Below are 15,984 nucleotides of genomic sequence, written 5' to 3' on the forward strand. Positions count from 1 at the left end.
AAAACACTGATGGAAATATACTAAAATGCTTCCAAAATTTTTTCTTATACAACTGAATTAAGAAATTATCGCAGGTGTATACCACTGTGTGTTCTGTTTCTTCTTATTCTATCATTGACATGTAGTTTTTATTACAAGTTTTAATCGTCCATTAAATGGAATGGTTTTTTCTTTTTTTTTTTTAAGATTTTATTTATTTATTTGAGAGAGAGAATGAGATAGAGAGCATGAGAGGGGGGAGGGTCAGAGGGAGAAGCAGACTCCCTGCTGCGCAGGGAGTCTGATGCGGGACTCGATCCCGGGACTCCAGGATCATGACCTGAGCCGAAGGCAGTCACTTAACCAACTGAGCCACCCAGGCGCCCAAATGGAATGGTTTTCTAATTTTTGGACATTTAAGTTATGTTCAGTATTTTATTCTCATAAACATGGCAAATAGCCTGATGTGTTTATCTCTTTCTTTTTTTTTTAGGATAGATTCCTAGAAGTCGAAGTTCTGAGTCACAGGTAGGTTCAATCTATGACTTGATGCATGGGGCCACTTTATAATACCGCCAGCTCTTAAGTGCCGATTTCACTATATCCTGGCTAACAGTGGGATCTATTAAAATGATAGAATTTTAATAGGTAAAAAATGGTATCTTTCAATTTAAACAGCTTTGATTACTAATGAAACATTTTTTACATAGCTCTTTTGGGAACTGTTTTTATCGTTTAGCCATTTATAAGGGACTTTCTTCTCTGTTACAGGCTCCCCCAAATATGAAAAGTGAAAAGGCCAGCCCAGGGCTACCTTCTAGAGACAAATAAATGCAGTCTTGAAAGTTTTAAAGTCTCTTAAAAAAATTGTGATAATTCAAAGTTTAACAATTACCCTTTAAATGGCCTTACTTGTCACACATCTATTGAACTCTTTTTCCTTAATCTCATGCTTTGAAGAAGTAGACTTCAGGGTCTTCAGCCTTCATGCTTATCCCTCAACCCCTATGCAGCTTCCATCCTCATCCTTTCAGGACTTATAGCTAATATCTTTCATTCTGTCTGTTTTCATTGCTTGAGGAAGAAGTGCCTATTACCCTTCCTGGGGAAATTAAACTTTAATAGGAATGTAAACTTAAGCTAGAAGAGTATGGAGTGGGAGGCATTGGCCACTGGCAGTGACAATTTTCAAGGCTGTCTAAATACCCAGCTAAGGCCACAAGGCACCTTGAGCATGGAGACAGTCTTCATCTTTATAACAATTGCTCACAAAGAGCTAGCACTTAATTTATGCCGTATCTGTTCCCATACCTTATATGTTAGTTGTTCTCAAAACAGTCCTATGAGATAGACCTGAGGATCTCTGTTGTACAGGTGGAGAAACCAAGGCACAGAAAGTGTGTATCTGCTTGGGCTGACATAATATAAATCCTGTACTGGGTGGCTTAAACAACTGTATAACAGTTCTGGAGGCTGAGGAGTCCAAGATCAGGATCAGAAGGGTTTTGGTTTCTGGTGAGGTTGCTCTTCCTGGTTTGCAGACTTCTTTCTGTGGCCTCACATGGTAGGGTGGGGGTGGGTGGAGAGAATGAGCAGTGTGCATCAGTGGGTAAACTCTTGTCTCCCTTCCTCTTATAAGGACACCAGTCCTATTGGATTAAGGGACCCAACCTTATGACCTCATTTAACCCTAACAACCACCTGAAAGCCCTATCTCCAAGTACAGTCACGCTGGGGGGTTAGGCTTCAACATATGAATCTGGTTGGAGGGGGGAGGGGGACAGAATTCAGTCCATGGCTTTTGGCCCCTGACTCCAAAAGTTCATTGCCCTTAACACATGCAAAATACATTTATTTCATCTCAACAGCCCCAAAAGTCTTAACTTGTTCCAGCATGGGTTCTAAAGTCTGAAGTTCAAAGTCTCATCTAAATATCATCTAAATCATGTATGGGTGAGAGTTGAGGTATGATTCATCCTGAGGTGAAATTCTCTTCTAGCCATGAGCCTGTGAAACCAGACAAATTATGTGCTTCCAAAATACAATGGTGAGCAGGCATAGGACAGACATTCCCATTCCAAAGGGAAGAAATCAGAAAAAAGAAAGGAGTGATGGGTTCCAGGCAATTCCCAAACCAAGCAAGGCAAATTCCATTATTATCTTAAGCCTTATGTACTCTTTGGCTCAGTGTCCTACCTTCCAGGCCCACTGTGGTGGAAGCATCACCCCACACAACTCTGCAGTGGCCCTGCCCTCTGAAGCCAGGAGGAAACCAACTTGACCCCTGGGCCTGTGGTTGGAATGGCAGCCCTGATGATCTCTGAATTGTCTTCGGGGTCATTCCTCCCTTTTCTGGAAGAGCAGTGCACATTTGCAACTGGATAGCTTTGTGGTCTCATCCTATAGGATCCAAGAAATTTGACAACCTTCCTTCATTCTGTCCTGCTTTTTCTGTCCCTTTTAGTTCAAACCAATACTGTCTTTGTTGGAAAAACCCATCTCTTTTCCTAGCCTCTGTTAAGATGGCTGATTAGGTCCATGAGTTACACTCTATGACCTCTTTATCAAATGGTTATTCAGCCATACCCTTAGTGCTCTCTTCAGAACAAGTTTTTTCACTTTCTGCAATGTAGGTGGGCTGAGAATTTTCCCAGTCTTCAAGCTCTGGTTCCTTTGTGTTTAATGATTCTTCCTTTAATTCATCTCTCCTCTTGTATTTTACCATAAGCAGTAAGAAGGACCCTAGTTACACTTTCACTATTTTGCTTAGAAATCTCCTCTGTTAAATATCTAATTTTATCACTTGTAAGTTCTACCTTCTACAAAATACTAGGACACCATTTAAGCGAGTTCTCTGCCACTTTATAATAAGGATTTCATTTCCTCTGGAGTCTGGGGCCTTTCCACCAGTTGTGTGTGCTGCTTTACCACCCCGCTCTGTGTGGCTCTTCCCTCTGTGGCCGGGGTTATGGCTGCTGGTTTTCTCATTCTGATCAGTAATAACTGCACTGTAAGTACTTACACTTGGTATGCTATTTTGTCTGCACGACAATCCTGGGTAGTAGGAGACTTAGTTTTCTAGGGTTGCCATAACAAAGTAGCATAGACTGGGTGGCTTGAACAACAGAAGTTTACCTGAGATCAGGAAATCAGGGTGTCAGCAGAGTTGGTTTTCCTCTCCTTGGCTGTTGGTGGTTGACTTCACATGGTCTTCCCTCTGTGCCAGTTGTGTCCACATTTCCTCTTATAAATATACCCGTCCTATTGGATTAGGACCTATCCACATCACTGAATTTTTTGATCTTTTAATTATCTCATTAATTTATCCCAGTTATCTCTTTGAAGACCCCATCCCCAAATATAGTCACATTCTGAGGTTCTGGAGGTTAGGACTTCAACATAGCAATTGGCAACAGCGGGGAGGTAGGAGTAGCACAGTTCAGCCCATAGCGGAGGGCAAGGGCTTTTACCCTTACTTTACAGCTAGGAAGTGGGACCCGGGGTCAGTTTTTCCTTGGTCCACACAGTCACTAGGACTGAGACTGGAGCCCTAGGCACTAGACTCCCAGTTCATTTTCTTTTCACAGCAGGCCTGAGCCACAGGGTTTGCTGAACTTTCGCTTGTTCGGAGAGGGCCATCTTCAGGAAACCTAGACTTAGAATTTATCATTGGTCTTGCTTTGAAAGCACTGTCTTTCCCCTCTCTCTCTTGTCTTACATTTGGTTTCCCTAAAAGTAGGCCATGATTTATAGTTTATATGGGAGACAAACCCAGGAATTACCAGTAGGGGAGTGTGGAAGTAACATAGGGAAGAAAAGCCAGACTATGAAAGATGCATGACTGAGCAGGTTACTGCTGTGGGCCACTGGGGCTCAGTCCTGCTGAGGCACTCTGGGAGACTATGTACAACACGCTTCAGAGGTGTCCTTCCAACACTTAGGAATGAGGGAGCTAGGTTGTTCATCAACCTCGATGGTCATTGTTTGAGAGCTGATCCTCTGGGGTGTCAATCCCTCCAGCACCTCTGACATGCCCTGGGGAAGGCCACTGATAAGTATGCCTGTGCCTGGAGGGTGCTAAGGCACTGTATTAGTTACCTATTGCTGTGTAACAAATTACCACAAACATAGCAACTTAACACATTCATTATCTCACCGTTTCAGTGGATCAGGAGTCACACCTGCGCATGGCTTAGCTGGGTCCTCTGCTTTAAGCTCACTCTCAAGGCAGAAATCAAGGTGTTAGTCTGGGCTGGGGTCTCAGCTGAAGGCTTGACTGGGGAAGGATCTGCTTCCAACTTCATTTCCTCTAGAACTTTTGGACTGATGACCTCAGTTTCTAGCTGGGTGTTGGCCAGGTGTCACCTTCAGTTCCTTGCTATGTAGGTCTTCCTAGCATTGCTACTTAATTAATCAAAGCATACAAACCAGGAAGGCAATCAAGAAAGTCAGCAAGATGGAGAATCTTATGTAAGGCAATTGTAGAAGTGACATCCCATCCCCTTTGCTATATTCTTTTTTTTTTTTTTTAAGATTTTATTTATTTGACAGGGAACACAAGCAGGGGGAGTGGGAGAGGGAGAAGCAGGCTTCCTGTGGAGCAGGGAGCCCGATGCGGGGCTCAATGCAGGGCTCAATCCCAGGACTCGGGCTCAATCCCAGGACCCTGAGATCATGACCTGAGCAGAAGGCAGATGCTTAACAATTGAGCCACTCAGGTGCCCCGCCTCCCTTTGCTGTATTCTGTTGGTTAGGAGCAAGTCACAGGTCCTGCCACACCTAAGGGGAGGGGATTACACAAGGACGTGACTACCAGGAGGTGGACGCACTGCGGGTGTCTGTTACACTCCCATCTGCTAACTTCAGAAGTTATTGCTGACCAGAAACATCTTTTATCAAGAGACATCGGGATCAGAAATAATTTTATTGCAGGGGCGCCTGGGTGGCTCAGTCATTAAGCGTCTGCCTTTGGCTCAGGTCATGATCCCAGGGTCCTGGGATTGAGCCCTGCATCGGGCTCCCTGCTCAGCGGGAAGCCTGCTTCTCCCTCTCCCACTCCCCCTGTTTGTGTTCCCTCTCTTGCTGTGTCTCTCTCTGTCAAATAAACAAATAAAATAAAAATAATTTTATTGCAAATCAGAAAATCTAATTTTAAACTACCTGGTCATTGGGGGCTAGTCAGATGTGATTTTCTGGGCCTGACATGGAGTCTTCTGTGCTTTCCTTTCCCTAGTTAAGGGCTAAGCATCTTGGGTTTTTGGTGATGGGGACTCTGAATTCTCGTGATCTTCCTGTGGAGCCAACTGCCGTTCTTGTTCCTTTTGTAGGATTTCAAAGTGAATTTGGAATTGAGTGAGAACTTCAGGAACTTCAACTAAAATTCCATATAGGCTATTAATATGGAAATTTATATATTGAAATTTTGCTTCCTATCTGATATCAGAACAATTCCTAAAGCCACAGGATGACACTAATCTTTCCAGCACTTGTCACATTCAGATGGCATGTAAGAGAAGCTGGAGGATTTTTTTTTTTTTTTAAAGACTGATGACTGGAGGGGAAGAATCATTTTTTTGGGAAAAGAATATATCAGCCTTATCAACTTTATCAGTGTTTTGTACTAGTTCTGCATTTTAAATTAAATTTTTTTTTTTTTTTTGTCTCCTGCCAGAAGCCATGTGCAGGGTAGTAGTTAGGGCTTATAAGCTCTGGGGCCATACTGTGTGAGTTTGAATCCTTGCCCAGCCACCCACTAGCTGTGTGACCTTGGGCAGGTTACCTAACCTCTCTGTGTGTCAGTCTCTTCAACTGTAAAATGGGGGTAATAATAGTACTGTCCTTATGGAGTTCTTGTGAGGATTAAATGAATAAAAATGCATGTAAAGCCCTCAGAACAGTGGCAGGAGCCAACAAGAGTTTGCAATTACTAGTTTGAGAAAGTTAAATAAAACATCAGGAAGAGAAATTTTTGAGTGATGGAGATGACTAAGGGGATTTATGAAGCCTGCTATTTCTGGACTAAATAAAAATTCTCTATTCCCTTTTTGGGTTCTATTTCAGAAAAGGGCCCACCATGACTATGATTTCAGGGTTCTGGAGAAGATGTTCCTGACTCCCTAGATATCATCACTCAGCACCAATAATGCATAGCCACCTGAAGTGTCTCAATAAACACATGACTTCCTGGTTCTGGCCAGACAGACCTTGGGTCCTGGTGGCTCAGCTGCTTATAATTTTAGCAGGTTTTGACAGGAGAATGGGGAAAGGGCTTGTGGACTCAGCAATTCTGAAAGTGAAATGGGAGTGAATGAGGAGCTCTGGGTAGGAAAGGAGGGGATAGAGACTGGGGGATGGAGAGGTTGGGAGAGCTAGAGCAGAAAGACACAACTTCCTCTGGCATCTGAGATGGAATATTTGCCAGTTCTAGGGTGGTTGTGGTGGGCATTTTCTCTTTTTCCACATCAGTAGTAGTTCACATAGAGTGGCATTTCTTAAATGTCAGTGTGCAAAGGAATTACCAGGGATACTTGTTAAAAAATAAACTTCCTAGGCCCACCTCCAGAGATTCTGATTCTGCAGCAGCACTGTGGTGGAGTCAGGTGATTTTTATGGGAGCGTCTAAAGGTGGTGATGGCCCCAGAATCTAAAAGGAGCAGAGGGGCCATGATCTGGTTGGGGAAAGTGACCAGGGGCTTTTCTGGAAGCCATACTTGCCCTGCAATCAACATTTTAAAAAAGCACGTAGAGTGGATGCTGATTTGGGGAAGCTGGTGGAGCTTATGGGGGTCTGAAGTCCAAGCTACCACTTGACATTCCTACTCTGAGGGCATATTGAGAAACACTGTCAGAAAGTACAAGTGGAAGATGCTTTAAGTACATTGTCATTTTACAGACTAAGACAATAATGCCCAGAAAGCTTAAGTGACTTCATCAAAGTCACACAGCTAGTTAATGGCAGGTCTGAGACTGTAATCAAGGATTCTGGTTCTCCACCCAGTTCCCTTATTCACTAAACACCTGTTCCCTCTGGGATGAGGAGAGGGGTGAGAGGAGGAAGTAATGAGAATTGGAGGGAGCTGGGCTCACAGTCCCAGACCGCAGCACAACAACAAAAATTTTGCTCTAGTTGAAGATGGAGTCAGAATTAGGATAATTTTGACTCAGAATTCAGTGGCCAATAATTGCTATTAAAATCCCTAATAGCGGGGCGCCTGGGTGGCTCAGTTGGTTAAGCGACTGCCTTCAGCTCAGGTCATGATCCTGGAGTCCCGGGATCGAGTCCCACATCGGGCTCCCTGCTCGGCAGGGAGTCTGCTTCTCCCTCTGACCCTCCCCCCTCTCATGCTCTCTCTATCTCATTCTCTCTTAAATAAATAAATAAAATCTTTTAAAAAAAAATCCCTAATAGTTAATTTTCTAAAGGCAGATGTCCTTCCCAGACAATAAATATTCCATCTGTAAGACTTCTTTTTTTAATCCCAGGGAAGATATAGCGTTTAAGGAAGCTCACGTTTCAGATTTTCTTCCTAGTAACAAAATCCTCATATTAGCTCTTGGCTCTTGCGGGCAGTTGGTAGTGCCGGAGTGGACGTGGGCAGAGGCCGGGCGGCGGGACTGCGGGTGGGGGCGCACTGCAGCACCGCGGCCCTGGGGCAGCCGGGCAGCGGCCCGCTAGAGGGGGCGCTGTGGGCGCCGCCAAGCGTCCTTTTGTCAGCGCGCACGGCCAAGAGAGCTCTCATTTCCTCCCAGCCTCGTGCGGGAAATGGATTTAATTCCGACGGCAGGGCTGTAAGGGGCGAGCGGGAACGAAAGCCTTTTGTCAAGGAGTAGCAGCCTCTGTTGTCTGTAATTACCACTGACGCGGAGAAGCTGCATTGCTGGTGGAATTCCAGGCAGCTCTGACAAGTGTGGGGCTGCAGGATGGGAAGAAAACATTGCTCTGCAGATTAGCTGGGTGCATTTATTAAGCAGACACCCAAAGGAAAAGACAACAAAGCAAAACAACAGTGGAAGACCAGGGATGGATAAGATGCTGTGCCGGAGGTAAGCCCGTCTTGGGAATGGGCATCGTGGCTTGCCTTGGTTTTGTTTCTTTTAATGGAATTTGAGACCCCCTACAGCATCCCTCCACTGTGCGCGAGCTCGTTGGTCCCGATTGGCGAGCGTCTGCTAGTGTGTGTGTGTCTGTGATGCAGCCCATCCCCGCGGCTGTGTGTTTTGTGCCTAAAGGTTTCTCTTGACGATGTAACATTGGAGGTTCTTCGGAAAGCGGGGCTGAGTAGCCCTGGCCTCTGCGAGGGGATGGTCGGGCGTACTCGCTCCGAGCGCCACGCCTGACAGGTGGGGCTTTCTTCTTGGTCAGGGCTGGTGGGTGGCAAGCGTCGCCTCACGGGGGCTGCCCCTCCCCTCCCTTCCCTTCCGGCTCGGCCGCCGCCCTCCAGGGGAGCGGTGTGGGGTGCTCAGCGGCCTGGGCGCGTCCCCCGGGCGTCGTCAAGGCTCGAGGCGGGGCGCTCTGCCGCAGCTGCGGGGCCGCAGGTGCGGCATCGGCAGCCGCCTGCATTTGGAGCAGGGGAGCTGGCACGTGAGCGGGTCCCAGTGGATCTGGATTTTTATGCCACTCCACCACTTTGGAGGGAAAAAAGGCCACTGTCCCCAAGAGGTCCTGCCAGTGTGTTCCTCTCTTAGCTTTCTTCTCCCCTCCCCTCTCTTTTCCTGCCTCTTCTTTCCCGCCCCCGCCCCCATCCCCGGGTTGGAGGCCACCCTTGGTCTGGGAGGCCGGGTGGGGTGGGGGTGGGCCGCGTCTGCCAGTTTTGAAATCACCACCACTGAGCTACAAGGTGTTAGGTTAGGGGGAGTGGGGGCGGGGCAGACTGCTTTAGGATGCCGATCAGGCGCTCTGTCTAGCCTATTGTCTTGCTTTTTCTCCCCCTTCCTTTTCGTCTGTAATCTCCACCCCTTGCCAAAGAGAGGGAGAAAGAAAGACTGAAAGCCCCAGGAGAGAGAGAGCGAGAGAGAGAAAGAGAAGGAAAGGGGGGGGGAACCCAGCCCACACCCTATCAAATTCTTTTAAAAATTGTCATTTATCTGTGACACATGATTATTACCCATCTGTTTCTTTACACCCACTCTTCCCTCTTGCAGTTTGTTGTCTAAGGTTCAACTGGCTGAAATGAGCCTTATTAATAATAGAAATCAAATCTCAGTTTGCTAAATGGACATTTTGTTCTTTCTGACTAAGCCCAAAGGAAGGGTTGATATGACATCCTGGCGTGAGCAAGTGATTGGAGAGGGTAGACCCACCTCCTTTCACATCTAGTGTGTGGGTCTAGTTAAGGTACACGAGATGCATGTTTAACTTGTACAGTAGGGGTGGTGTCTTTAAAGGGATTTAAATATTGGGTTTCATTTTAAGAGAGAATTGGCCAACATTCGAAGTGAAAGTGCTTTAAATTAATAAAAGCAGATAACTGAAGTTTCAGACTTGCAAGTCACTCTGGCCACTAGCATATGAATAGTATATGTTAGAGATTTAACAGAGGGATTTAGACCATTTAATATTTTTGCTTTATAGTGTTCTACCTTCATTCTGTAAAGCGATCAGACTTTTGTCAGTGTGTATGGACCAGGATCTTGCCCAGCCCTGCTTCTTCCCCCACCCCTGTCCACTTTTCGTCTCCCCAACCCCAATAGCAAATCTTTTATTATTATTGTAATTTCAATATATTTTGGAGAACCACTAAAGATAAATCGTTCTTTGATCCCAAATCCATACATTTTTGTGGGAAGCCATATATTCTTTCTTGTCCAATTGCCTAGCCTTATTAGAAATTTGCTTGTTACATACAAAATATATAACACTGCCTGAAATGACGCACCTTATGGTGTAGTTTCTGGGCTTGGGTTGAATTGGCTTTAAGCATTAGGATGGTGCTAGAATTAGCAAATCACAGCTATTCTTTAAGAGTTTACAGGTGATCAAATATGTTTGTTGGGACAGAGTTTAGTGTTAAGGTTTTAAATGTATGTTTAAAAGACTTTGATAAATATATTTACCACCTACCTTGTTCTACAAGGAATCTAAGACAGTTTATCGGGCTTCATAAAACATAGCAAGGGAGACTAACTTAGAAGTAAATAAGAAAGAAAAGAGAAGACTAAGGGTAGAGATAAAAATGGTATTAAGAATGAAGCTAATACAAAAATACAAGCATAAGACCCTCTACACTTGGTACGAAGGTAAACAAATCCAGCTCTAAACTTTCCAGGATCTCATGGAAAAAGGAGAACTGACCAGCCCATGACTCATATGTTTTCTTTATTCATTGACTCATTCACCCATTTGTTCATTTAACAAACACTCAGTGAGGACCTACTATGTGCTGGGTTCTGTGAAGGGTGCAGGGACAGACATGGTCTCTGTCCTGACAGCAGTTACAGATGAATGTGAGGAACTGACATTCATCAAGGAAACCCTGTAAATGAATGTATAATTACAGATCGTGCCAAGAGCCGTGCAGAAAAAGTATGAAAACACAAAATGTCACATGTCCAGAACATAAAACAAAAAATGAAAACTTCTTAAGTGAAGCACAATTCTTGATTCTAAGAGCAGAAAGGAACTCTTCACAAATATGATAGGGTTTGGAATGATGTCTTCAATCATGTTCTTGTCAGAGACAAGGAGGGTTTCATACTGCTGTTTTTAAAGTGTTCCTCAGTGTGAGCTTATATCACTCATGGGTCTCTCAGACCACTGGGGTTCTGGGGATATATACATTTTGAGGAATCTGTGTCTTCTCTAAAATTAGCAGTTTTACTTCAGTGATAATCTTAAATAATAATAAAAATGTGTTCTGGATTATCTTGATGGCAACTCCAAAGCCAATGGTGGGGCCTGTATTTGCCTCTGTATCTTCCCATGTGAGCCAAGGGCAGGCCTGGTGGCTCAGGTTATGAGGCAGAGAGGAGTTTAGTTAGAGGTACATGGAGAGAATGATGAGTCCACACAGGGCACAGGCTCATCAGACTCAAAAGAACAATTCCTGGGATCAGCACTATTTTGGCAAGGAATGATGCTCTCATGCTAGTTGCACCTTCATATGCACAAGTTGCAGCAACTTATTAGCAGCAGGTGATGTAGTGAAAACACAGTGACAGAGTTGCTGTTGCTGGTTTCAGCAATAATTGGATTAGATCTACATTTAATGCAGATTTGGTAACCCCCGATAACTACCTTATGTCCAAAGCAATGAGACGAGTAATTTGGTGTAATGATTGAGTGGAGCCAGACTGTCTGACTTCAAATTCATTTTTTTACTTACTAGCTGTGAAACTTGGGCAAGTTACTCAATCTCTCTGATCCTCAGTTTCTTCTTTTGATGATATGGAGATAAATATGTGGTATTGATTTCATCATGATATTAAAAGGATTAGAGTTACTACATGTGAAAGACTTGGAGCATAGTGTAAAGTTCAATAGATGTTGGTCATTACTATGATTTTTATTATTATGAAATGGCACCCACTTATGTAGGCATCTCAGGATGGGTTTTAGTAAAATTTTAAATTATGGTACCTAATTATCTTCAATGTAGCAAACACATTTTTGAGGTTATTAATATTGTTTTGCACACATGCTTTATAAGTTGTCTGCATTAGTATTGTTGAAGCCAAAATTCAGATAGTGATAACACATAGCAACTAGACTGAGACTATATCTTTCTGTTGTTAAACCCAAAATGGTGTTTTAATTCCAGCAAAACAATATTGTCTGTTGCAGGAAGTTAATTTTGTTAGTTTGGCGTTTTAAAGTTTTATAGTTACATTTATTTGTAAATTGATTTTGGCATTTTGGTTATATAAAAGCTATAATGCCTGGATGTTTATAACTGTTTTTTTTTTTTTTAAGATTTTATTTATTTATTTGACAGATACATAGCAAGAGAGGGAACACAAGCAGGGGGAGTGGGAGAGGGAGAAGCAGGCTTCCCACTGAGCAGAGAGCCTGATGCGGGGCTCGATCCCAGTACCCTGGGATCATGACCTGAGCCGAAGGCAGACGCTTAACGACTGAGCCACCCAGGCGCCCCTATAACTGGTCTTTATGAGTGTACGTATTTAAGTTACATTTTAATAAAAGTGACTTAGGTCAGCCTGGGTCCATGAGAAATTTTTTTCTTCAAAAGAGATTTTTGGGTAGTTTAAGCATTTTTGGACTGTGTACAAGGACATACCCAAGATGCTTGGAGTAGAATTTCGAATCTGTAGAAGAGAGATTGGAGCCCTAATATTTTACTCTATATACCTTAAGTACCATAGTTTTAGCTTGAAAGAATTTTAAGACAGTAATACCAAAAACTGCCTCTGTTTACAACAACAACAAAGTCCCCCAGACTCAAAGAACACCTATGGAATGGCAAGCTTCCAGCAAAGATTCGTCCTGGCCTAACTTCCATGATAAACCACATATGAGAGGTTTGTCAATGTTATTGAATGAAGTGAAAAGAAAATCTTTTCTCTGTGGACTACAATGTTCGACTGTATAGATTAAAATGAGTTTATTGATTATATTGTTCAAATCTGTTTTTAAGTTTCCTTTGTACTTAATTGAGCTGTCAAAGATTACAAGAAATATGCCAGTCTCCCATTATAATTTTTGATAGCTTTCCTTTTGATATATACATATCATAGACCTATGCATTTATATTATATTACACACAGGTTTTATTTGATGCTGTGTTATTTAGGGCCCTGGTTGCCAAGGACTGATGGCTTTTTTGGGATGGGGGACATTTAGTGCCAAAACCAGGACATGCTAGGCAAAGGAAGACAGATCTATTTTAGTTGCAGAGAAGAGAGAGATAACAAACAATGGGCCCAGATTCTTCAAGGACTCTCTAGAAGATATAGTAAAGATGGTGCCAACCAACATCAACCAGCCCATGATTCAACAAGGGGCCCTCCCCAGAAGAAGCAGGGATATTCTTCCAGGTGAGTCCTAGAATAATTCTCAGGCTCAATGCACCAGGCCTGGATGGGCTATGGTGTGGTCAGGGGGAAGGTGAGGTATTAAACACAAGGCTCTAGGAAATTTATCAGCACCTTCCACCTTGAGTAACTGGACCCCAATCCTGATGTGCTGAGGGAGCCCCCAGTAACGTGGGACTTTAACGTAGCCAGCTTCAAACCAGGTCAGTTCTGATCACCCCCAACAGTTGCAGCTGAAAATAAAGATAAGTACATAAATGTCACTTGGCCCAGCCATAAATATCTCTAGTGTACTTGGTATGACATAGGACCTCACTCTACAAGCAACCTGGGCAAGACCTGGAGGCTAGGGAATTTAGGATGTGGTTGCCAGAAAGCAAATAGGGGAGCTCCATATGATATCTGGAAAGGTCTTCCCTGGTCCCAGCCTTGAAGTGGCTGAAAATAACTTAGCAAGCCAAGTAGCAAATTGACTTCTGTGAGTGGCAGCTTTAAGGACCATTGACACCCTCCACCCTTTGCCCTCCCCCTACACAGACAGCTGATTAAACCAGGCATGGACCTGTGAAGACTTAGGATCTCAGGGCTGGTAGCCATGTTAGGCCAAACAGGGAAGGGAGTCAGGGTGAGGAGACAAAACAAACAAAAACAACCCCCCCCCCAAAAAAAACCCACCCAAAACAAAAAAACAAGACAAGAGGGTGATGATAGGTCATCCCCCTACTCCAATTTAAAGGATTTAAAAAAAAAAATCCCCTAGCCAATTTAAAGAAGAAGCCACTTGGTTTTCCTGAGGTGGCCAAATGATTCTAGTTCTGGTAGCTTCCATGAGGCCCAGCTAGACCTTGGTCCCTGTGTTGATGAGGTTGCCTTCTATCCTGTTGACTTTTGCTTTAAAAAAAAAACTGCTGGCGGGCGCCTGGGTGGCTCAGTTGGTTAAGTGATTGCCTTTGGCTCAGGTCATGATCCTGGATTCCTGGGATCGAGTCCCACATTGGGCTCCCTGCTCAGCGGAGGGTCTGCTTCTCCCTCTGACCCTCTTCCCTCTCATGCTCTCTGTCTCTCATTCTCTCTCTCAAATAAATAAAATCTTAAAAAAAATAAAAAAATATAAAAAATTGCTGGCAAAAGGGCATCTGGGTGGTTCAGTCGGTTGGGCATCCAACTCTTGATTTCAGTTCAGGTCATGATCTCGGGGGTCTTGAGTTCAGGCCCTGAGTCAGGGCTCCATGCTCAGCGTAGAGTCTGCTTGAGATTCTCTCCCCCTCTCCATCTGCCCCTCTCCTGACTCATGCTCTCTCACACACACACACTCTCTCTAAAATAAATAAATAAAATCTTTAAAAGAATTGATGGTGAAAAGATAGTCAAAAAGTGAGGGTGCATTCAGTTCCTTCCTCCTTTACTGTGTCAGATGGTAGAGCATCCATACTGATTATCTCAACATTACTTTATTTAGAATTGATTCTTCTTCCCTCTTAGCACCACATTTCTCTTAGATCCTTCCAACACCCTCATTTGTGTCCCAAATTAGCTACATCTGTTACCATAGTTATGCAGTATCCAGCTTAACCCATTCCATGCTTGTTCCTGCTGTACTGTGCATGAGACTTCCTTTCTTGCATTTCCAGAAGACCTATCATTATTTTTCTTTCTTTTTCTCCTGCCACCCCCCCCCCCGTTTTTACTGTTTTTAAGGCAATGCGTGTGCATAGTTAATAAATCAAATAGGACTGAAGGACTTCTAACAGAAAGCAACAATCCCAGCCCCAGTCCAAATCCTTATCCACAGACAGGCAAACTGCTTTTAGCTGTTTCCCATTCTGTTGTAGTTACCTCTGTATCTCAAAATAATATGTATACATTGCTGCTTCTGAATTTATCAACTTTGATCATCATCTAGTGACCTCATGCCATGACAGTCAAGGATGTAGTTTATATCATACATACATTCATCTCCTCACTCTCTTTCTGAGGTCATCTCTGCGGCTCCAGACAATGCATTGATTAAAACCAGATTTCTCATTCCATGGACTGTTAATTGGGTCACTTGACTCTACTCTGTGTAAGGTAAGTCTACTACCACCACCTCTCTTTGCCCTTCTTCCTCTTTCCCTCTAGCTTCCCTTTACTTTTGTATTATCAAAGTTGATAAAATATTCATTCTGTTCCATGGCCATAGTTAGTTTCTATTATTTGTCTATAATTATGGTAATTCTAAAAGCTGAAGATTTTTATTTATTTATTTATTTTAAAGGTTTTATTTATTTGACAGAGAGACACAGCGAGAGAGGGAACACAAGTAGGGGGAGTGGGAGAGGGAGAAGCAGGCTTCCCGCTGAGCAGGGAGCCTGATGCGGGACTCGATCCCAGGACCCTGGGATCATGACCTGAGCTGAAGGCAGTCGCTTAACGACTGAGCCACCCAGGCGCCCCTAAAAGCTGAAGATTTTTAAACTGTTCGTTATCTGGGTTGATATTGTTCACAAGTAATCTAGGATTTCATATCCTTCTTAGGGGCTCCCATATCTCAACCCTTGGGCCCCTAGATAGCAAATGCTCACAGGATGACCCTGGGGACACCAGCACCACCACAGCTGTCCTAGTTCATCCCCTGAAGGATTTGCAGTTTCTCTAAGGAGACCCCTCCGGTGATCAAGTTGATGAACTGAGAAACAGCGGTGTCTGCATACTATTTTGAGATGCGGAGGTAACTACAGCTGAGTGCCTGGCTTGGGGTGGGGGGTCACTGTGAATGCGCACAGGAGAAGGGGTGAGTGGGGTCTGCTGCTCCACAGAGACCTGTAATTTGTGCTCCAGTGTCCAGTCTCTTTTTTCTTCCTGCCCTGTATCTTGTCTGCCCTATCAGAGTTTGGGACATCTTCAGGGCTCTGCCACAGATAATCTGCCTCCTTGGCTCCAGCATCTTCTGCCTAAAATTTGGGCTGAGCCCTCTTTTGCTTCAAACATTAGTCACTAGTTCCCCATCTGCTTTTTGTCCTACAGAAACTTGCTGAA

At 43.9% G+C, this 15,984-nt stretch overlaps 2 protein-coding genes across 2 annotated transcripts in view; both read left to right on the top strand.

The window, feature by feature from the left end:
- The window catches only part of FIGLA (folliculogenesis specific bHLH transcription factor), a 31,432-nt gene extending 16,324 nt beyond the window's left edge, over positions 1 to 15,108 (top strand). Inside the window, exons 4-5 of the mRNA XM_035000553.1 lie at positions 473 to 507; positions 14,943 to 15,108. Of these exons, the coding sequence (XP_034856444.1) occupies positions 473 to 507; positions 14,943 to 14,973 (66 nt within the window). The 3' untranslated portion in view covers positions 14,974 to 15,108. The remainder of the gene's footprint in view (positions 1 to 472; positions 508 to 14,942) is intronic.
- Positions 15,109 to 15,594: 486 nt separating this feature from the next.
- ADD2 (adducin 2) overlaps positions 15,595 to 15,984 on the top strand; it is a 93,071-nt gene continuing 92,681 nt past the window's right edge. The window contains exon 1 of the mRNA XM_035001351.1: positions 15,595 to 15,676. The gene's annotated coding sequence lies outside the window, so the exon portion shown is untranslated. The remainder of the gene's footprint in view (positions 15,677 to 15,984) is intronic.

This window comes from Mirounga leonina, unplaced genomic scaffold, assembly GCF_011800145.1.
Source record: "Mirounga leonina isolate KUSES-001 unplaced genomic scaffold, KU_Mleo_1.0 Mir_125, whole genome shotgun sequence".
Lineage (NCBI taxonomy): Eukaryota > Metazoa > Chordata > Mammalia > Carnivora > Phocidae > Mirounga > Mirounga leonina.